Genomic DNA, 23,698 nt, shown 5'->3' on the forward strand with positions numbered 1-23,698 from the left:
GACCCCATTTAAGAGTGCCCTCTTGTGCCTGATGGAATGAAGCACCTGGTTACAGACCAGGTGCTTGGCTCCAAGTGGGGTGTTGCATCCACAGGGTGCTTTGGAGAAAGGATGTAGGGCAGCATTCAAGTGAGCAGTTTCCATTATGGAGAGAAAATGAATTAACTATACTCTAAACAAAATCGTTCCCTCTCTAGACCACTTCCAAAGCAGCAACTGCTGCTAGTGAGGCTCAATACCATCAGCCTATACACAGCCAAATTTCCATTCCTACAGTTAGACCTTCTCCTCTATCTCCAAAGCAAGGCCTCCCTTCTCTGCTAGGGAGGAACAGGACTCCCCAAGGAGAAGGAAAATAGATGGAAAGTAGCTGAGTCTGTCTGATGTTCACCCTTGAGCTAAGCACAGGATAACTTCAGCATGTCCCTGAACTTTCCAGTTTAAAATGACAGAGCACAAAAATGAGTACCAGTCCAGAGACACACAGTACTGAAAAGAAATGCAACTCCAACTCCTTTTATTCTCTTCGGATCTTTCTCTGTACTTCCTGGTTTTATCCCACATGTTCATTGTAAAATACATTGTATCTGCTTGTACTCACTCACAATGCAGCTCTTCTAGCAGTCTCACTACGAATTACAGTTCCAAGGGCAGTTTCTTAATACCAGTTATGCTTTTCCTTTCACCTGTGCTAGGAAAAGTGTAATTTAAAAATAGATTGTCTTCCTTGCAGCAGAGAATCTGCAGACATCACAGTTGGCATCTCTTTTCTCTGCAGAGGGAAAATTTGTAAGAGATCTTTTCTGTATGCATAATCTCAGCCTACATGAGAATTCCTGCAGGCTTTCAGGGCATTTACAGCTTGCTCTCTTCTATACAACTTCTAATTTTCTTGAAACCTGTAGCAGGTCAATTATCTTATTCCCCCCCTGCTTCTGTCACATTAGCTTGAAATCAAGCAATGAGTTCAAAAGCCATTAAAGGGACACAGACAGATACCAGGATCATATAAGTCTCATTTCCTTAATAAAGTAAATTAACATTTCAGATGGTGTCTGGTTCTCATTGCTCACAGTCTAGACAAAACAGGCATACACAGGACAGACAGGGCATTAGGGCTGAAATTTATTTTTATCTTTATTACATTTTCACAGAAAAGAAATTGCAAGTTGACAATAAGAATAATTTTAAGTGGTTTCAGGGACAGCTCAAGAGAATGGCTACAGAAGTAGCAGCTGTTCATTTCTGTTTCCAGATTTATTCCAGAAGAGGAAAATACTGATCAAAAGTCAGGAGTGTCTAAATGGAGCTCTCATTAGATGGGTACCCACTGCAGACAGCACTGGTTGTCAAAGCCATTTTGATTTTTAGAAGCAATCTCTAAACTGTTTTTTTATGGATATCCAGTCTTCCCACTAGTTCCAGATGATGAGGAAGAAATTTGTGCAAAGACACTAAAAAGGAAATTACATATAAAAGTTGGAAATAGACATTAGGTGTATGTGTGGTGGCAGGACATGAGCAGTAACCTAAAAATTAATGTTGAGTTTGAAATGGAAAAAAAAAAAGAGGGAGAAAAGCAGACAAAGGGGTAGCTTTGAAGTACACTCCAATGTCACAGCTGAAGGACTCCATCATCAGAAATCAAAAGAGAATGTGGATGGATATTGCTTTATAAGTGCCCATAAAAACTGGATGTGCAGTAAGACAGCTGTAATAAGCTGAGTGCTGTGAGTTAATCCATACTTTTCTCACAAGAGCACTGAAGCTAATCCATACTGGCATTAGGCTCAGTAATTACTCAGTGCAGGTGCATACATTTGCTACGCCTGCAGCCAGCTTTGATGCTGCTCCAGCTCTGCTTGCTGGGAGGGAGGGCAGCTCTGGGTCCGAGTTTTGTAGCTGGCATTCATTAAGACATCCAGTGGAGAGATCCAGGACTCCACTCTGCTGAAAGTGTGCACTTGGTGGATTTTGTTCCTGGAAGTGCTTTAGATATAGAAAACTGTGACTAATGCTCTGTTATTCCACCATAAGGTTTAACAAAATATTAGAGTCTTTTAAAAATTATGTTGTGGCTGTAGGTTTTTTTTGCCTCTATATGTAAAACTATAACATGTATAACTATACACAGGTATATGTGTGTCACTGTCTTTAGCATGAAGGCAATATTTAGTCATTATGCAGAGGACTAAGATCTTTCCAAGTCTTAATCTGGGAAAAGGTGCCTAGTTTGCCTCTCTGATCTCCAAAACAGGCTATGATGTCATTGCAATGTAGATGTCAACTCTGATTATTTTCAAAAACAGTTCCTTTGAATGAGCTTGAAATATTTGAAGATTGACAGCTGTGACAGCTTAAAAGGCCAGATATGTTTTTGGTGATCTCCAGAATAAAGATGTGGAGCAAAGTAGAACAGAAATATAGCCAGCAGATTCTTCCAACAAAGTTTTCAAGCTTTCCCCCCCTTTTCAAACAGGTACAAACCACAGCTTGCTTACATCCCCAGATCTTTGGTGTCATTTCATCAGAATGGATGTTTCTGTTGGAGTATTGCAAAATGTCTACATTAAAGAAGAAGAAAACCAAGCCCTGAAAAGTGAGATCCAGATGAATTATGGTAATGTCTGTCTGTTTATCAGTAGGCTTGCTGCAAGAGATGAGAGTCAATGCTCCTCCCACACTCATTAACTCCTACACAAAAAGTGTCTTTCAAAAGATCCCTGGATAATTTTATGAGTGGGTTGTAGGTTTTTTAAAGTCTCGAATTATTGCTGGTACATTTTGTCTACTTAAATCAGATTATTTCTCAGACTTATCTCCCCGGTGGTGCTGATTTAGCACCTTCATGGGCCACCTCAGAAGTGATGAGGGTTTCAGCAGAAAGAACAACCTTGCTGATCAGCTACACTTTCCAGATAGGGGTGAAAAGTATAGAAGAGAAGATGTGAATAGAAAGTGTTGGCCTCCAGACATTCCAATTCCCAATGCTTTCATATACATTAAAAGCAGTCAGTGGCAATTTTACCCCTTAAAGTAGAGGCTTCCTACCAGCTGTCTTTCTCTGCATACATGTAAGGTGGAAACCATGCTCACTTCACTTGGAACACTGCATTCATTACTTCCTAAACATCCAAGAGGCTGGGGTTGCAAACAACCAAAAAATTACTCAAAAATCCACCCCCAGAATAAACTACAGAAAACCCCTCAGCCTATATATGTTTTCCTGCCAGAGTTTAATTTTTGACTGGAGCTGTTTGACATGTTTGCATGTTGCACATATTGCTTTTATCCCAGAGTGTGGGTTCATTAGGAACAGAACCGTGTCTCTCATGTGAGCTGGAGATGGAAAATTAGAGGCAGCCTAGTCACATCAAAGGTACAGCAACAGTGCTCAAGAAACATTTTAATTTCTTTACCACAGTCTTACAATGTAATCTGATTTGGGCAGCTTTCTGTACCTCAACCTCCCTGCTTTTAAACAGAGATTCTAATAATAATTAATTACATATTACATATTCTTTGCCTATTTGTACTAGACTTTCAGGACTTTTTCTCTATACATATCCCTCATCTTCTAAAACAGAATCTAGTTTGCAGCCTTTTAGCCTCATAACAATAGAAATAATTATGTTGATTGCACAGAAAAAATGGCCATTATTAATTAACAGAATGAGCTAGAGTCTGGGACTCAGATCAGACTCCTATTCATCAGTACAGGCATTCGAGTGCTAAATGATTTGCAATAAAACTTGTAATTAAAGCTCTAACAGCTTTTCTAGTGCGAAAGACTTTTTTCTCTGAGAACATTTCAAATAATTTGCTATTTCTAAAGAACAGAGCACACGAATGAACTAGTTATTCATGGAACTATGGCTATAAGATAATCTCATTAAGGCAAATGCAAGGATAAGTTGAAAACAATTAATCAAAATGATCTAAAACCAAATCCTTAGCAAAAAAAAAAAGATATGCTTTCATTATAGTTTGAAAACAGCTTGACTGTTGCTGACACACCTCTACCTGAGGCTTTTGGCTGGACAATGGCTGTTGGAAAGCCCCTTTCCTCTGTACACATAATCTTTGTCCAAGGTATCAGTTTTGTCCAGAATTAATTTGGCTTCAATACAGCTGAATGTTAGCAAATGTTAGCATTTTAATGCATGTAAAATCACCTGCTTTTAATGTGTCTATGCATGTGTGCAGTCTAGAGAGAGGGTAATGAGGAAGGGACAGTAGGACTGTGAAATTGTGTATTGTATCAAAGGATGTCAAGTGCTTGACTGTCAGTACTGAACTATGGAATATCAACTGAAACTTTGAGGAAATTTATTTACAGCTGAGCAAACTGGAGGTGATGCTACTAGTCCCCAGAATGACCTTTACACTTTGATGAGAAATTATCCCATCTCCCATTATCCCAAATATGCCTTGGATTGGAGACACCCAAGGGCATTGTGTCTGCACTGCTGTTTTAATTAGAGTTGATGTTTCCAAAGAAACAACATACCTTGTGCCTGCTAGAGCTAACTGGAATCCTTTGTAGGTCCAGGCATGCTTAAACTGAAAACAAAGGCATTCTAGCAACTGATTTTTGGAAATAAAAGTGGCGAGGAGAAGCCTGAAAGTGATAGAATATAAATTGTGAGGACATCTAACTGTGAAGGTGGCCTTCAGGTGTTCCAGTGACTCAACCATCCTGGAAGTGGAAAGATGGACAGTGTCACCAGCCTGGTGTCTGCTGCTGTCCATTGTACAGGTTTTTTCCTCTTTTATCTACAAAAGAGTTTTTCTCCCTATTTCCTTTGATTCTCTCCATCTCTCTCTCTCTCTCCCTTTCTCTCTTTCTTTCTCTCTCACATCTGTTTTAGTCCCAGTCTGACCTTCACTGCCATTCATTGTCACTGTAATAAGCTGGGCCCAAGCCCTTTCCTTGAGAAATGAGGGAAGCAATGCTATTCCTAGATGTGTCTGTCTAATAAGACGGGCCAGCAGTATTTTACCTTGCACCTTTAGAGCACTCATTGATGCTTAAATGACTCCAGATGATCAGAGTTAACCAGGAGAGCTACAAAGCTCCAGAAGTCATATAACAAATCAAGTTTTTGCTGCATGTGTCTCACAAAACTTACAGACTTCACTGTGGTCTGAGCTCTTCAGGAGAACTGCACATCCAGTGTAATGATGCCAGCAGCAGGTCCAGCATTAGAGCTCAGGGGTAATAGAGAAAGACCTCAGTGGTGAATGAGAAAAGCCAGGATAGCTTCAGCTGAATTTGATGGAAATATTTCCTGAGAGATCAGGGCTATCACAGTCACTGCTTCCACCTTCTTCAGATATCTAGGGTTTCTTGTAAGCTTTCACTGAAACATAGAAATTATTTGCAAGGAAAATGAACAGGACAAAAGCATGATTTCCTCCAAATGTATCTGGTACATTCAAGGCTCTTCTAGGAGATTGCTGACAGAATTCCACTGCCACGCAAACAATATAATCACATATGGGAAAAGTGCTTATGAAAAATCCTGCTGAAAACTGAAGTTTAGCAAGAAGTTCAACAGCAATTTCTTGCCCAGCCTCATTAGAAAATGGGAAAATGGGAATACAATGGGGGCAAAGAATATTGCAATTTAAATGAAAATATAGCAATTTATTATCAATTATGGATGGAGTAGGAAGACCAGAATTAACAAGCTTAGCTAACACATTCTGTCAGCTATTAGCTTCTCTGTTAAATAGTGATCAGACTGAATAATCTAACAAATATAGGTCCTGATCCTAAAACTGAGATGCAGGCTTCCTTCACAGGCTCAGAGCTGAGGTACTTAGACTGATTACAAGTACATAGACTTTTACAAGCATTCTTTGGGGAACTTGGCTTGGAGGGTCCTTGGAAGTTAGAGCTATGATTTATAATGAACTACCCACAGACATGCAGACTCCATTATGGTAAGAGTTTGTTTTCTCCAGTGGATAACTGAGGAAGAGTCTTATGCTGGTAAGGGTTGTACTGGAAGGAAGATAGGAACAGACTCATAAAAAACGTGGTATTTGCAAGGAAAGAAGTATGGCAGGAAGGAAAGGGAAAGGCTTTAATATATAAGCATAAAACCACATAGATTAGACCAAGAAATGCAAAACTGCTCCAGAGGAAAAGAGCACAGTCTGTCAGCGTTATTCAGTGTAATAACACACAGAAGGAACACATTAATTGTAACCTTGACTCAATTGTCAATACTCACAAGAGGTGGATGGGAACAACAAAACTAGTTAATGTCCCCTAAAACTGCCAGAATAACTTCTTTAAAACCCTGCAAACCCACAAACATGAAATCCCTGGTGACTTGGCATACTACACCGCCAGGCTGTCTGAGCACGGGCTGAGAATGATCAATTACAAGCCTTGTGACTCAAGTAATGAATCTTGTCTCAAGCCTGTAAAGTAAACTTCAAAAGGAGAAGGGTTCTTTTCTAATTTTTGGAGCCCTGAATGACTTTGAGTAAAACCCAGGCACTTTAAAATGACTTTCATTTGCAGTCCTCCCAGGTCTCGGTAAAAGGGAAACCAGACTTTGGGCGCATTTTGTGTGTTCCTGTTTAAAAGGTGAAAAAGTTGCTGCTCAGTTACTTCAGCAGAGGGGATCCAGTTGAAGGAGCCAACTGGGGGGAAATTTCTAGGCTTTTAGAAGTTGTTTCTGGAATTTAGGAGGAAAATGTTTCTAATTGTGGCTTCTGTGGGATGAAATGACTGATGAAATAGTGTATTTGGAAGATGTGGCCAAATGCAAAGCAACCACTTTCTGCAGCACGGCTGGATGACAACAGCTTTTGTTGTAGCCGAGTAAAACAGCGGTTTAGAAATGCCCAGAGCTGTTTACAAAGGAGGAAAATCAGCTTCAGATAACTTTTAGAAATGGCCCCTTTTATAGTGTCATGGGCATGAAATGTAGATATCACCCACGATCATGCCTGAAGACCCTAAAGCAAGAAGGGGCCACGTACTGCAGGCACAGGACTACACCCTGTCACTTTTGGGACCTTTGGTGGAAGTTTCCAAGAAGGCCATTGGAATAGATTTAGCAAACATCTCAGTAATCTAAAATATTAATGGTGAACATGTGTTGTAACTGCAGTTAATTAAGCGTTGATAAAAGAATCTGAGCATAAACAATTACACACTCCCTGGAATATTTCCTAAGCAGCACCAACAACAGCAGCTCTGCCGTGCACAGACTGAGGCAGCCTGCAGGAATGAACGGTGCCTGAGTCTTCTCCGTGGCTTTGTGGAGATGATTCCTGCTCTTGTTTCCAGAGCCAGCTGCTGGGAGAGAGAGCTCTGCTGCAGTGACTGTGCTCTGAGCCCAGCTCTTGGAGCAGGGGATGCTCTTAACCCTTTTGTAAGGATTAGGGCTGGATTATGATAGCAAAAGTGGAATAAAGAGAGTGATGGCATGTGAGGGAGTGTTTGATGAGTGCTCACCCAGCACAGGGTATGAATGGGAAGGGTTGTGACTCCACAGTGTGTACACACACTGTCACTGTTATCTCAGATGCCATCATGATTGCCACTTGTGTGATTACCACTTGCAAAGGGAAAGTTGTTAGTGACTCTCAGAGGCTTCCCAACAGCACAGCAGTGATTGCAGGACCCTGCTCAGGAATGCTCCTGGGAAGAAGTAGGAAGCTTGAACAGGCAGATGCCTATATTTGCTCAGTATATTTTACCCTGAGCAAATTGGATTGATGATGGGTAGTGTTTTTAAAATAAAAATAGTGAGTGCTTTTGAAAAAACTCACTTCAAAGTCTGATCTGAGCCTGTTGTTCCTCAGTCAATGACTGCTATTAAAGGAGTCACTTAAACTCTTGCTTCAGTGCTTACAGGGTGGCTCCACTGCTCTCTCACACTGAGGGTCATGGTTTAAAAGATGGGCAAGGTGCCAACATTCCCAAGTGTTTGGGTGTCACAGAGGAAAGGTGAAAATCAGTAGTCCTTGAATGTCATGTTCTTGCCCAGGGGCTTATGTGGGACATAAAATGCCACACTGAAAATTCTCTGAGTGGAAATGAAACTTTGGTTGCAGACAAGACTTGTGCTGGAGAGAGCTCAGTGTCATGGTGTACTGCTGCATCTCTGCAGATTGGGAGGGAAGGGGGATGAAGGTTCAGGGAACACACAGGAACATCTTCCCAGTGTTGTCTGTCTGAAGCCTTGAGGAGTGGAGCTAAGTACTTGGCCCTGGTTTGCTTGTGTTTCTTGGAAAGGGGGTGCTGGAGCAAGGGTGATATTGGAATGATCTTACTACTGAGACTAACTATGGAAGAGAACTGGCATTCCCCCGGGAATAAAGAGAACCAGAAACTGATGATAAAGCTATTTATATTCTAGATTATGCCAAGAAAAATATTTTACACTTAGCTTAATATCATAATTGCAAGTCCAAAACCACTGCTAGCTTCTAAATACAGAATAGAATCTGGGAGGAGGCAGTAAGAAAATATATGTTTTGGCTTTATGATTGCAGCAGAGAAATAGCCAGAATTCATCATGGGCTTGGACAAAACCAGGAGTTTTAAAAGAAATAATACTTCTAAGTGGTCTTCAGACATTCAAATGCCTAAAGAGCCTATAAACCACATGATGTTAGCTGTAACACAGATGGCCACTACACGTTGAGCAGTTTAAGCTGCTCTGTTTGCAGTCAGTGAAGCCCTGATTTTACACTGTCTTTGGAACACAGTGTAAAAACTTCAGTAATGGATATTCCCGTGAATGCAAAATGCAGATTTTCAGCATGTGTCCCTGCCTCTGAACTTGTAATACTACTGGTGTCACTTCATGACTGGGGATTGTTCCATGCCTGTGCACTGTGACTCCAGTCTTGTGTGGGGCCAGGAGTACAGTGAGAACCTTTTGATAACATTCTCTCCATTCTGTGCCCTGATAAACAGAAGAAGTCTGAAAGCATTGGGCTTTCAGTTCACCTTGGTGTTTGGTCTTCAAATAGTGAAACTGTTCACTGATGATCCATTTAGGTAAGACCACATGATCTGTGTAAATCTGAATTTCATGGTTGATTCATCTTGCTCACATACAACTTCACTCCTGAAAAAGATCCCCATGTAACTGTGGCATTTCCAGCAAGCCTTGAGAGGGAAAGCAGTGTGGACTGCCTACAGAGAATCACCTTTCCCTTACCTCACTGCAGTAAAAGGCAAAAAGCTATAGTGAATACACTTCCCAAGACTGTTAAGGAACACAGAAACAATCCATTTTCATAGACTAAGAGAATCTGGAGACTAAAGCAACTAGTTTCTTCTCTACCAAAAAGATTTATCAGAAAAAAAACCCTCAGCCTATGCTTATGCTGAAGAGAGACCTGATCAACTGCAATAGGAATCAAAGGCTGGGGACAGTTGTTCTCTTCAGGCTCCTGTCTGGTTACAGCTCAAATTGCAAGAATAGTCATGAAAGTGACCATGACTCTTAATTTCACCTTAAAACAGATGTTAAAGTGAGCTCAGCAATAAGACCTCATCTCCTACTTGACACCTCTGTACCTAAGGCTCTGCCGGCTAAAGCCCTGACTCGTGTAACTGAACGCTCCAGAATATCCCTACAGCTGGCTGAAGGAGAACAGACTGTAGGACTTTGTTGTGCAAGGAAATTACAGAAGAAATTCCATGAATTTTCAGGAAGACAGATACTATCTCTAACACTATTTGCATTAATCTTGAAGATCCACTTGAGATGGCCTGCCTGAGCTTAATTGGAAACAGGTAATTAGTGTGGGTAGTCTGATCTACCTAGGATGCTTCAGAGGTAAATCTGCATTTGGACTGAATTATCTGTCATACCCACTTTAATATCTGAAATCTGATTTGATATTTTCATATCTTCTTGATATTCTCATCTCATAAACTCTGGTGCTGTGGCAGGTGTGCAGACCTGTCCTGGCTGACCAAACTTGAATAATCATCTACACTATTTGGGGACCATTGATGTGATTGATGTGACTAAACCTATGACTTTCTTTTTTTTTTTTTTTTTTTTTTTTTTGCCTTAGTCTGTTTCTCTGATCTAACAAAGGAAATGTTCCTTTCCCCTCTAAGGAAAAAATCACCCTTGTTAGGAATGCCTGCATTAAGTCAGAGACTTAAGAAAGGTACTTGAGGTAACAGCAGCAATCCCTGGTTTGTTTGGGTTTTTTTGTTACACATTTTGTGAAATATTGAGGTCTAAAACCTCCCTTCCATAGGTAAGTGAATGATGTTGCCACTTGATGGTGCCAGTTGCCACAACTGGTGTCCCAGGTAACTTTTTAGCAAACACAGATGCAATACTGGCTCTATTTCAGCAAATAAGGCAACTTTTGCTCCTTATGAAGTTTTTGATGGAATTGGATGCAGTAGTAAGACAGCAATCCTTTGTGTTTGCAGGGAGCCATTACCATTCCCCAGTTCTTGGAATGGGACACTGCATTATAGGCACTCATTGCTCAAGAAAGCAGAGCAGGGAATTTTATGTGGCTTAAACTCAGGTACTCTGGAGTGTTGCCCCATCTCTTCTATGTTCCACAAGAAAAAGGGTTCATAAAGGGAAAAGAGCTTGATGACATGTTTTAAGAGTTCCTTTTCTTTCCACATCACTGGAAGGCACAGATGTCAACTTCACAGAATATGATTTGTTAAAATGAAACTCTTCTAATTTCTGTGTTTACAAGAAAAACCTAGATGATGCTACATATCATAGAATGTTTTGGGCTGGAAGGGAGGGAAAACACCCTCTAGTTTCAACCCCCTTCAACAACCAACCTGTGTAGGGATGTGGTCCCCTACACAGGTTGTTCAAAGCCTAGAACAGCCTGTTCAACCTGGCCTCAAACAATTCCAGGGATGGGGCAGCCACAACTTTTTGGGGAAAGCTCCTCCAGTGTCTCATCAGCCTCATAGTGAAGATTTAAAAAATAATATCTAATCATGATCACTGATGTTGCAGTTTGAGCTATTCAAGTTAATCCATACAACAGAAGAGGTGTTTCACAGCAGCTATTACTGAACACATAACAGTGCACGTTCATAATAACCATATATGGGAAATTTTATATTTCATTAAGTTGCCATAGCTCTGATTGACATATTGGAGTACAAAACAAAGGACTATTAAAAAAAAAAGTCTCCTCCTTCCTGTCTCTTCTTCTAAGTTTCTCCTCCTTGGAAGTGGGGACACATTTCCAACCTGCTCCTATGTCATGCCCGGGAGTGTTTTCCAGTAGTCATCTCCTGCTTTCATAAAACTGACTTCATAAAGGCAAACAGAAAACAAGTAAGATGGTGAAACATCTTCCCCCACAGGTAAAAGTGAATGTAAATGCTCTCAACACAAGAGCAACATGCTTGGGCATCCTGACACCACAGCTGCCTTTAACATGCTGCAATTAGCTTTGGCCAGGAGGAATAACCTCCTTCAAATGGAGAAAGTCTTGGCTGCAAGGAGAAAATTGAATGAGTTGTCTACTAGTGAATGTTCTTCCCATCTTTTTTCAGGTTTCTTGTGAGTTCTAAAGATTAGAATTTATTGTAGCTTGTCTTTAACCCACTCCATAATAATTGTTTAAGTCTTGCTTAGCTTCTACACTGAAACTACTTGTAAATAATTAAAACCTGTTCACTTTCATACCATCAACCTTATTTTGAGTCTGAGCACAATGAGTGTGGAGAATAGTGAGAAATCCAGGCCAAGCCTTAAAAGCATTCTAAATTACTGAAGTCACTATTTAGTCTAACTTTCCTTTTTCAAAGCAGGAGTGCCAGTTGGCATCTTCTGTAGTGTGTGTTCTCTTCATACCTTTGTATGACTCAGTTACCAGTAACTAAAATAACCAGAGCTGCTCCCCAGCACAAGGCATGGACAGCATCCTAACTTTAAATATGTCCACACAAGCAGATAACCATGAGGGACTTTTCTCCTACGTGGAAACATACAAGAAAAGAGTGCCAGGAACTGGCAACAGTGTTTTCTAGGAAAAAATAATAGGCAATTCTGCAGAAAAAGCAGTCTTAAACTCATGTCTTTATACTGCTGTTCTTTTTGCAAAGGTATTTTCCCTGAAAAACAGCTCTGAAGCACTGCTGAGGGTACAGAGGCACAGAATGGTAGCAATGGTACCTTCCTCTACCTGTAACTTAAACTTACATTATTCTTGAGACTGAGATGTGGAAAAGCCTGTCAGGGGGAACAGCAGACTGGAATCATTCCCTGCTTCACTCCCACTCCTGTGAGAGCCAATTTGGGTGATTCAGTCAGACTCTCTGTATTAACGTCCAAGAGATGTTTGACACCTCAACAATTGCAGAATTTCCATGCCTTCCTCAGGCTGTATATTCTGGTGCTTTCCTAACTGTACTGGTTTGCCAGCTTTTCAGCTAAAGCCTCATTTGTCTCCTTTGTGTCAGCTCTACTGCTTCTGTTCCTCAGCATCATTCTGTTCTGTGTTTATCCACTAGTACTACATTCCCTTTTACTTTAGATAAAAAGCAAATATTTGTAAAAGAAAGCCCTATAACAGAACTGTAGAAAGCAATGGATGATTCTTTTCTTGCCATTGTCTGGACTCTCCACTTCTTCAACTTTTTCCTTCAAGTACAATGCTCCAAAGAGAAAATAGTTTTATCAGTGGTGAGTGAAAAGGGATTGCTTCATGTATTTCACAGGATATATCATACACTAAAAATCCCATATTGATGGCTGTCTTTATTTTTGGAATAGCATGATCCTGACTTAGCAACTGTAACTCTCAGCATTTCTGCAGAACTGCTCTCTAACGTGCTCCTCTCTGGCCTCTACCTGTGGAACTCTTGCTCATGTGCAGAACCTTACAACAGCTCTTTGGGGAAGGAAAAAACCCACAAGTAAATGAGTACATTTAATTGTGCAAGTAATGAGTATAAAATAAGTAATAATTTAAAAAGCCATTTCTATTTTATATAAAAAAGCCAGTTATTTCAAGTTGTACACATCAAGGGGAACAGCACCACAGCCTAATGAGAAACAAATTCTATCCATAATTGAGACAGCTAGGAACAAGCTGTTACATACAAATATACATATCAGTACCATACTTAATATACTTCAGAAAAACTTAGTTTATCCAAATAGCTGTAGCCCATTTTGCTGTCTCATACTCATTGTTTCCTAATGTTACTTTGCAGAGTCCTTTGTAATCTGGCTATGTTGGCATCCAAGGCTGCTAAGCTATTTTTAAAGTCCTCTTCATCTCGAGAAGTAAATGTTGAGAAAGAAGATGCGCTCCAGTCAGACCTCCCTGAGAAATCATCAAATGAAATGCAACTAAAATCAGCTGCTTTACTGCCTGATTTCTGAGAAACCCCTGCTGGAAATGGCATCGATGCACAGGGGTATGGACCAGGCTGAGGCTGGTCTGGTTTATCCATGAAATCTTTTGCAACCCCACTTGGAATGCCTCTTGGTCTCACTTGGACTTTGTCTCCTTCTGTCTTCGCTTTACCCCCTGTAATGTCAAGCATGTTTTCCACAGTCCTTTTCACATTGTACCCAGCATTTAATTTATCCAGTAGAGTTGGATCCTCACATCCATACTGCTGGACAGAGCTTGGGAGCTCACAGTTGTAATCCAGCCTCTGGCAAGCCCCTCTGCTCTGGGGTAGAACACTATTTCTTCCAGAGACTGGCTGCTGTTTTTTAGAGGCACTGCTAGTCAGTGGAATATAAATTGTCTCATCCAGCTTGGTTTGGTCATCTAGTAAAGTTCCAGAATCACTCCCTGTTTCTGCATCTTGCTTCAATGGAGCTGGTGGTCCTCTGGGAGCTGATGTTTGTTCTTCTGTGAATGTACTGTTAATTTTACTTCCTTCAGCAGCAAACTTTTCATAGGACAGATTTTGCTTTTCTACTTCTCCAACTTTGTTTGAGAATTGAAGATCCGTATCTATCAAAACATGATCCATTTCTAATGTCTTAAGGTAAGTTATTACTGAAGTACTCCCAGGAAACAGCTCAGATTGCATCTGCTTTTCATGGTCTTCCAAAAGAGACTTTGAGAGAGCTTTTTCAGGTTTGGGTCTAACATTGTTCCCCATGAGGTCAGACAGAAGCTTGGCCATGCTGCCCTGCAAGGTTCTGTTAGGGTAAAATCAACCAAACAGATTCAAAATCAGTCACCAAAAATAAATAGCTAAAAACTTTTTCTATAGAAACTTAGATTTATCAAGCTGTGGCAAAGTTGCAATGCACTTTCTAGATATTGTTATATGTGAACCAATTCCAAGTTTTTTGAATTCTTCTTCAGCTCACTGTGGCTAAAAAGTAACAAAAATAGCACAACCCAGTGAAGTTCTCCAGATTGCTCTTTGTGTACCCGCTTTGAGCAGCACAAGATGAAATAAACTGATGCCAAGAAACTGCTACAAAGCAGATAGAAGCAGTTACCAAAATCACTAAGAAAAGTTTTCTGAATTATTCTTCCCATTACATCTAAATAAAAAAACGTGATAAAAGAAATAATTCTTCTAACTTACTGCTCTGTCCATCAAAAGAGATGAACATTTCGATACTTTTGTCTTTAGCATATACACACACACACACACACACGTGTAATGTGACATCATTCTACCACCACCTGGTGGTCACCACAGCATAGAAGTATCTAAACTTCCACTGAAGAATTTGAAATGTCTATTCAAAATATTCTACTGTTCCAGTCAGTCCAACTAAAAACATAACAGACAACAGTTTTGTTTCCTCTGCACAACATATCCAAAGCAATTGTAGATACACACCACTATGCAGCTGCAAAAGGCTATTTATATCTGCCAGCTTGCCACTGTTTTCAGCATACAAGAGCAAGATAAAATAAATTCACAGCAATAGTTCTTACTGGCTAATAGATCCTTACAGGTCTAGTAGATCTGCTATTAGGAGTTAAGACTTCACATAAGTTATGGCAGATAGTATTTTACTTTATCACAGAATTCAAGTCACAGAATATGACAACTCTGTTTTAAAACAAAATTACAGCAGCATTGTAATAAAACTAACTGCAAAAAGAAGGTTTAGCTTATGTGACCTCCCACCACCAAGGTACTAAGACTACGATAATCCACAGGATGGAAAAAACCCCAAGGGTTAAAAAAGATTTTTAAAAAAGAAAAATAATGTCAGGAGGCCAAAAAAAGGCTTAGCCAATAGTACCTGGTTAATTCCCTCAGTCTCTTAACTTCTGCATCACGCTGACGTAATGTTATGCCCAAAATCTTATTTTCTTTCTCTGAAGCTTCCAGCTTCAACTGAAGGCTCTTCACAGTTCCTAATGCCTCTTCCACTTCTGAAATGCCAACAAGAACTTAAATAATTACTTTTTTTAACTTTTAAAATGCTAAACAAAGAATAACCAAATTGAAAACACGCACCAATCCTGAGCTTGGTGGAATGAATATCATAATGCTGTTTGTTTTCTAGCAATTCTTCTTCTTTATCTTGAATACCTTTTACAAGGTGTTTATTTTCTTCTTTCTGACTTTCTATTATTTTCAGTAGTTCTTCATTTTTAGCCTGCAGTGAATCAAGGCCTTTCTGCGATTCTTTCAATTGACTCTGGAGCATCATATTCAAGGACTGCAAAGAAACCACTACCAAAAGTAAAACAACATGTTAAAGTGTTTTGTGTGGTAGCTTGAATTTCTAAACCAAACTTCTAAAATTATCTTGGTAATATGAATTTTGGTTACAGACACAAGGGTTGCTTTCTTTGCAACAAGATAAAGCTCAAGCTTTCTTCTTAATTATTTAATCAGTCATCTTCATTTTCAGAGGTGTATAAGAAAAAATAACCTGCATGGCAGCTGAAGAGCCAAATCCTAGTATGTGGAGTCTAAAAAGGCCCAATAGTCCATGCAAATGCAGTTCCAGCATTAGACCCACTTAGTTCAGCTAAAGGCCACAATACATACAGACATATGAAACAACAGATATATAAATTAAAAAAAATAATATCTATGGTAATAAAGCTTTAACAAATATGCCCCCATCAAGCAAATATGCCCCTATCAAGCATTGTTGGTACTTTACATTCATAGTTGCAGCTCTGTCCAGATGTTTTCTCACTGCTTCCTTGTTCCCTAAGTTGCTGGTTTAATATTCTTAGTCTCCTAAACATGAATTGTGAAAAAGCACAAATTCAGAAGTATAGAATACAATCAAAAGGACTGCACTTTAAATTAGTTTGGTGAGAAGTTGTTTTTGAGAATTAAACGTCAGGGAATATTTCAGAAATACAAAGAAGTCTTAATAACATATTTTTCTTACATTCTGGTACTTCAACACAGAAGACCCTTTCCAAGTATCTGATAAATACCTGGTATATTTCCAAGTATCTGATAAATACCTGGTATGTAACCCTCTTCTGACGTAAATGCTACCCAGTTATGTGAGAACCTCCTGAAATGAGAGACACTTTTGCATTTGAGAATAAACTACAAAAAGAATATGAGCAGGCTAACTATCTTGTTAGGGCAGTTTTCAGAGTGATGCATTCACCCTACCCAATCAAAGGTCCTATCATGAGGTAACTGATACTACCAAAATACCAAAGTCATGCTATGTGTTAATTATTGCTTTTTAAAGTGTATGGCCTTACCAGCACACTTTCTAATTCACAAATATTGCACAGACAAGAAGGGAAGAGCCTTAACAAAGGCAATTTAAACCAGAGCAGTTAGAGATGCTTTAGGTGCACCTGCAGTAAGCACAGGCTCACTGAGGAGCTCCCCACCTGCGCAGTTGGGCATTCTCACTGCGCAGAGGCTGCAAAGCCAGAGCTATTTCAGCTTGGATATTCCTGCTTCCCACCACAGCTGGGAGCAAGGATACGGAGTCTTCTACTTCACTCATCAACCTCAGCATTTCTGAGTCACCTGCAAGAAGTGAGGGAAAAAAGAGACTCCATAAATCTATAAATCTGTAATAAAACTAAAGTTTTACATGTGATTAAGCAATCTGCAAAGTGATTTAATAGTATCTGGGGTTTTTTTCCCCCAAGAAAACTTTATCTTTAACTATATTTATTTACAATTGTTCAGCTTGAATATGAAAGCTATGCTTTACATCCTCAATAAAACACAACCCACCATCTTTCCAACCAGCCTAGTTGGGACTGCTATTGCAATTTGTCCACACCAGGACCCTTCTCAGGGCAAAGCTCTGTATATGGAATAGCAACAATCTTTATCTTGCTGTCATGATAAGATTAAAATATTATGAAAATAATTTAATACTTATCCAGAGTGAATCCTGAAGGTTTTACAGTTGTGAAAAACCACAGTAAGATGTCACATATCATCTGACAATTACAACTTCCAGAAACTGAAGTTGCTCACTCCTTTAATCAAGCTCTTGTGTTATTTGTATGCAATAACTCTACTGCACAATGAAAATGTCCTCACCTTGATCTGTTACCAGTGCTCTGAGCTCACCCATAAGATACTTTACAGTCCTAACTTTAAGGGCTGTTTCTTCTGGACTTTCTTTTCTAGATTTTAGAGCTTTCTTCACATAACTTTCCTTACAGCTTGTATCTTTCACTGGAGACATGTCTAGTACATTCAATTCATCTTCTTCACTGACCATGTCCTCACTGTGCTCCTCAGGAGTATCCTCCTCTGTGTCACATGAGCCATCATGTTTTGCTGGACAGTGATGATGGCACCTCTGTTCAGTCCTGCCATTCAGCATTTCATGGGATTGTAACAGGGCTTGTAAGCACCGCATCAAATCTGCTTCTTTCACCTGCTGCTCTTGGCCTGGGGCCATCTCTTTGGCAGAAGATGTTGGGACCAATGCAGGCAGTGAAGGGGTTGATGCTCCCGGTGCTGTACAGGGGATCACACCAGGAAGAGCAGCTCCAGACTGTGTTTGTGCAGCAGGAGCAGGAGCAGCAGAAACCACTGGGCAAACCACAGGTCCTCCCATCTTTGGCACACATTCATTGGCACTATCTACAGGAACACCCTGCATAAAAGATATTCTAATTAAATAAAAAATAAACATGATTTTTAAATCTATAGGAGGAAAACCCCAAACAGGACTACCCTTGTCTGACTCAATGTAGACTTGTTCATTCTTTGCTAATTATAATAACAACTACTCCTGTATAATAAGGAACACTTAAAATGTAAATCAGATTTAGATTACCTTTAATGTTATTGGCAACATTAAAGCACAGATCTTTTACAGCAGTTCTGTAATGAAAACCCTCAGCAGTTTCCTGAATCCAAGCAGAACAGGGAAGAAAAGAAATACAAAGGACAACACTGTTACCTTTCAGTATTTTAAGTAGCTGAATTTTTTAAAAGCCAAGTTCACCACTAGCTACACATGGACTGCCTGCAGATGGCAGGTAAATCTACAGTCTTACAGATTCAAGGTAGATTCAAGCCCTTTGCCACATTTCCTGAGGTGGCAGCTGGTATTCTCCATCACCTCTATCTATATACTATATACTGAAATACACAGGCATTTTAACATGTGGCTCTAAGATAATACAGCACGTCTGAAGAAATAATTGCCTTGATCATTGGCAAGGAAAGCTCCATATGATATATGAGTTCTTCTATCAGGAGTTGCTTAATGATCCTAGTGTGTATTACTGAAAATGCAATTAACAGTAATCAATAATTTCCTGCACTTTCGACGTTTGCTGTCCTTTACAGAATTCCCCAGGCAGAGGCAAGCAGCCAGCTGAAATGCCTTTAATTTAATTTTTTGGTGTCTACATAAAATGTGTTTTGAATAGGAGTTTTTTGTCTGTGCATCACTACTGTTTGAAATACACAATTTTTTAAAAGGAAAATTATTAGGAAAACTGACAAAAGGAAATGTATAAATAAGTAGGCAGTGCTAATTCAATGTTTATTGATAGTGAGAAACAAACTTTTACTTACTGACTGAGTGGATAAGGGGTTAGCTGAATGCTGCAGGGATAGTGCTGATGTGGAGGTAGGTAACTGATAATTCAAAGCTGTAACATTTTGACATCCTAAAAGAAAACAACACTTATAGATCAGGGTAATGTGGGCGAAACTCATGCAGCTAAATAGTCAACTCTACATTAACAGGTCCACTGACCCTGGTTTGAGGTAGGAGAAGGAGTTACAGTAGGAATTTCATTACTCTTCTGTGGGGGTTGGCCAGTTACCAGAGACATCTGAGTTTGCACATGGTCATACAGTTTCTGGTATGACCCTGGAGAGTGTTCACTGCAAGGCATATGAATTGGTTGAACCATCTGATTCTGTGCTGCACTGGAAAGTTCCTTCTCAGTAGAAGGTGTGGTAGATGAGGCAACTTTTCTATTTGATATTGGCACTGTAGAAAAAGAAAGAACAAAAAGCTCCAGTTGAAGTTGCCTGTCTTCCTGATCTACACAAACCCACTGTATTGTCCGGCAGATTCTGGAAGGCTCCCTTGAAAACAGAAACAAAGATCCTATGGCCCAGGATACCAGTCAGATTTTGATTCACCAGCAAATTAATCCAACAATTTTTTCTTCCAGATAGAGCAACGTAAACCCGTTGGACAGGCAGCTGTCCTTGAAGGAAGCACAGAGACTTAATCCTACAGAAGGCCAGTTCTAAAACAATTCTTGAAATCTCTGCTTAGGTATAATTAAAATTCTGTAATTTTACAGTGCTGGGAAGATATCAGCTACATGCTCACTTCCTACAATTCCCATTGGGCAATCTGCTACACACCTGTCTATAGGCTCCACTCACCTACTGGATTAGAAATTGCACAGAAGAAACAGGGTGCACAGAGGCAGAAATGATAATAAATTAAATATTTCCCCTGAGAGCAAGTCAGCTGACAGCATGCCATCTACCTTTATATTCAGTGCTTTAGCCACTAAACCATTTGAGGTCTTGTAATTTCTAGCCACACTTCCCTGTTTCCACAAATCCTTCTTTGAGAAAAGCATGGCTGGACACTGAACTTCAGACCAGTTCCTAGCTGTGGATCCTAAACTGAGACCAAGGACTGCAATACTCCCTGTCCAAGAGAAATAGGGAAAGGGTACTATCATTCTCCTCCACACTTCCTACCAGATAAACCTGATGATGTTGATACTTGTAAACACACTCAACTTTCTTCCTTGTACCTGAAGTTTAAACACTTGTGAATTTCAGTAATTGTTTAGTAAGGTTTCTAAAAGGTACATCCTTCTGTGGAACCAACCCATGATCAACCTGTAACAAATGGCAACAATTATGTGAAGCCTTGCTGAATCTCTCTAAGTTGAGGAGTCTTTCAAGGTTGCTTGAACAAAAAAAAAAAATAAATCAAGCCTAAGAAAGCCCACTTACCAATTTCTTTTTGGACAGGGGCAGGAGTAATGATTCTTTTTAACCCTTTCTTCTTGGAAGTATTTCCTTTGGTAAGCAAAGGCTTGGAAGTAAATTTAAAGGTAGTTGTTTTCCCAGGTTGTTTATGGACAGTCTCTCTTCCTACTAATAATTGAAAGAAAATGTGGTCAACAAAACAAATCAAGAGAGTATTACAAAACCTAAAAATGTAAATTGTGTTTTCAATAGATACAACCTGTAGCTTCCTTTTGTAAGATATTCTTCAGTAAAGCTGCACAATGGTCAAGTCCATTATGAATAGTATCAACCTGCACAAAGAGCACTGCAGTGAGTAAATGAGTAGCACTGTTTTCTTTCAGTAAACCAAGATGATGTTTTAGAGGTGAGTGTACTCAGGTGACAGGAGAGATCTGCCACCTGACAAAGAACAACTCATAACCAAAAAAATATATAATTTCCCATGTACTACTTTGCAATTACATGGAAGTTTGCAAACACACAGATTCTGCAAAATAAATAAATTGTGCTGTTGCACCCGTGTCCATTTGCTTCATTTTAGGTTAATTCTTGTTTCCATGTACATTTAAGCAATACAGCCTACTTGTATTTTGAAGAAAACTGGCTCAGGACTACACAAAACCAGTACTGCAGCACTGACAGTGCTACTCTTTCTTTCCAGCACAAAAACCTAACAGGGGCAGCTGCTCTTTTGTGAGAGCCAGCCCATGTCCATAAGCAGCTTATTTGTGTTTGCAAAGTGTATCCTGTGCCTTGAGGAGATCTCTCAGAGCCAAACTCACTGCACACAAAGCCCATTTGCTCCTATCTGCAAGATGCAGTACAGACACTCTTGCTTGCCTTGCAGGAGCAATTTCAGGTTCAGATGCAAATTAATTAGGATCTAAATTAATCTGGCTTTCTTCTGTTACCCAAGGTATTCCAATTTCCCTTCTCTTTAGATAACAGGGATGGCTGTGTTAAAGAGCCATTTAATTACCTGATTGGCAGATTCAGTGGAAGAGAATTCTACATCAGAATGACATCCTTTCCTTAAGCCAAACCTGAAAAAGGGAAATTCACTGTTTATACCACCTCCTTAATGGGAAACAAAGTAAAAAAACACTTACTTTCATTCAATAATAGCAAGCAAAAGAAAATTAATTTCATCATGAAACAAAATAACTTTCTATTTCTTTGCAAGGCTGCAGCAAACATGTTAAGCAGATAATAACAATTTATGTAAAAGTAGAATTCAGTCTCCACTCAACAGTCTTCTCTACAGATAGTAATTATATAAATTCAGTCTTTTTATAAATAAAACATGAAGAGTGAAATCTGTATTTTTACATGCAAAATTTCTATTCAGTTTGTACTTGTCTGTCCAAGGCTGCTTACAACCTTTCAGTTCAAAATGTTTTATACAGACACATAAAGACTTTTTGCTCAAATGAGGTATGACAAGTATAAGGCTCCCAAATGCTCACATACACACTCAATTTAAAACAGTATTAATGAATAAGGACTTACTGATTTCTTCCATTTGTTAGTTTAGTTGCTCCTGACAGCCTTCCAGAAGACAGAGCCTGTTGATTACAGAAATACACCTTGATTTTCTTAAAGTATTTTCACAACACTTGAAGACTACTATTGCCCACCAATTCCAAGAACTTTTGCCAAGGTGGAAGAGTTGAAGGGATGTTACAGCTCTCAAGCCAAGAGTGCAACTGCTACCAGTAGAGCCTGAGACTTGTGGGTTTCATTTCACAAAATATGCCTTGACAGCAGGATTCTTTGTTAATTTCCACAGCATTCTACAGACACAGCCACTCACTTAAGGACCCTCCAAGAGCTGATGTACAAATGTGTTTCAAATGGAAACCATGCTTGAGAAATACAGACCTGAACTGTGGGGACTTTAAGAATCATCTATGGCCAGAGCACACAGCACAGGACCACAGTCACAGAATCACAGCAGGGGTGAGGCTGGAAGGGACACAGTGGCTCAAGCAGGGCCATCCCAGAGCTCATGGCACAGCTCTGCATCCTGACCTGCTCCTGAGCATCTCTAGTGAGGGAGACTCCACATCCTCTCTGGACAACCTGTTCTTCCTCGTGTTCACGTGGAACTCCCTGTGTATTGGTTTCTGCCCACTGCTTCGTGTCCTATTGGTCGGCCACACCGAGCAGAGCCGGGCTCCATCCTCCGACACCCCCCTTCAGCCATTCATACACACTGGTAATATCCGCTGCCAGTCATCTCCTCTCGAGGCTGAACAGACACAGCCCCTTCAGCCTTTCCTCTTCAGGGAGATGCTCCAGACCCCACTGATCGCCGTTGTCTTCTGTGGCTGGAGCCACTCTAGGAGCTCGTGGGCAGAGAGACTGGCCTAGCACCGCACGCAGCGCCTCAGGACCACCGTCAGGTGGCTGCAGTGCAAGCCGGGCTCGGCCTCGGAAGGCCCGACCTCGCGCAGGAGTCGTTACGCGGACGGCGGAGGGGATCCCCCGACGCCCTCCCACCCCCTCCGAGCACCTTCGGGCTCTGCGAGGAGGCCCCGAAGGAGAACCGCGCCCGGCCCGCTCCCCCCGGCCCTCACGCACCTTGCGGGGCCGCGCAGTCCTCGGCGCGGCCATGGCCCGGCCCGGCCCCGCCCCCGCCTGCACCGCCCCCGCCAGCACCGGCCAATCACCACCCGGTCCGTCCGCGCGGGGGCGGGGCTAACGCGGGGGCGGGGCTAACGACCCCGCCTCGCGGCGCGCCGGCGGCCGCAGGCGCGGGAAGGGGAAGGAGATGAGCCAGGCAGCGCGGCCGGGGATTGGCGGAGAGCGGGCAAGGAGCGGACCAATGGGAGGCGAGAGGGGGAAAGGGCGGGGCTAAAGCGGGCCGTGAGGGGCGGTGCGTGACGGCCCCGCCCCGCCGCTCCCTGAGGGAGCGGCCCTGCGGAGAGCGCGGCGCTCGTCAGCGTGGTGTTCGGCCGGGACGCGGGCTCCGTGCAGTCAAAAAATAAGTGGAAAACCGGGTCCTGCAGGTGAGTCGTCACAGAGCCACAGAATCAATCGGGTTGGAACAGACCTCCCTGCTCATCGAGTCCAGCCTGTGACCGAACACCACCATGTCAGCCAGACCCTGGCACTCAGTGCCATCTCCAGCCTTTCCTTGAACGCCTCCAGGGTCCGCTGCTCTACCACATCCCTGGGTAGCCCGTTCCAATGTCTAATCATCCTTTCAATGAAGAAATACCTTCTCATGTCCAACCTGAATCACCACTGGCGCAGCTCTGTCTTGTGCTCTGTCTTGTGAAA

General features: G+C 41.1%; 1 protein-coding gene across 3 annotated transcripts; it reads right to left on the reverse strand.

Annotated features, from left to right (window-relative positions):
• Positions 1-12,052: 12,052 nt before the first annotated feature.
• On the reverse strand, positions 12,053-23,104 carry CCDC14 (coiled-coil domain containing 14). 3 transcript variants are annotated; one of them, XM_053948179.1, is made up of 13 exons: positions 22,997-23,104; positions 21,923-21,978; positions 21,393-21,456; positions 20,631-20,703; positions 20,396-20,536; positions 19,161-19,400; positions 18,977-19,071; positions 17,480-18,044; positions 16,810-16,951; positions 16,107-16,186; positions 15,449-15,667; positions 15,231-15,363; positions 12,053-14,159 (listed from the first exon to the last, which is right to left on the reverse strand). In XM_053948179.1, exons 1-13 carry the CDS (start codon positions 23,027-23,029, stop codon positions 13,184-13,186), a joined length of 2,817 nt encoding a protein of 938 aa, XP_053804154.1. In that variant the 5' UTR covers positions 23,030-23,104; the 3' UTR covers positions 12,053-13,183. The 3 variants fall into 3 exon arrangements, with proteins under 3 accessions (XP_053804154.1, XP_053804153.1, XP_053804155.1); XM_053948178.1 differs by having other exon boundaries at positions 20,396-20,539; XM_053948180.1 differs by lacking the exon at positions 22,997-23,104 and adding an exon at positions 22,295-22,345 and having other exon boundaries at positions 20,396-20,539.
• Positions 23,105-23,698: the final 594 nt, after the last annotated feature.

This window comes from Vidua chalybeata, chromosome 7 (assembly GCF_026979565.1).
Source record: "Vidua chalybeata isolate OUT-0048 chromosome 7, bVidCha1 merged haplotype, whole genome shotgun sequence".
NCBI lineage: Eukaryota > Metazoa > Chordata > Aves > Passeriformes > Viduidae > Vidua > Vidua chalybeata.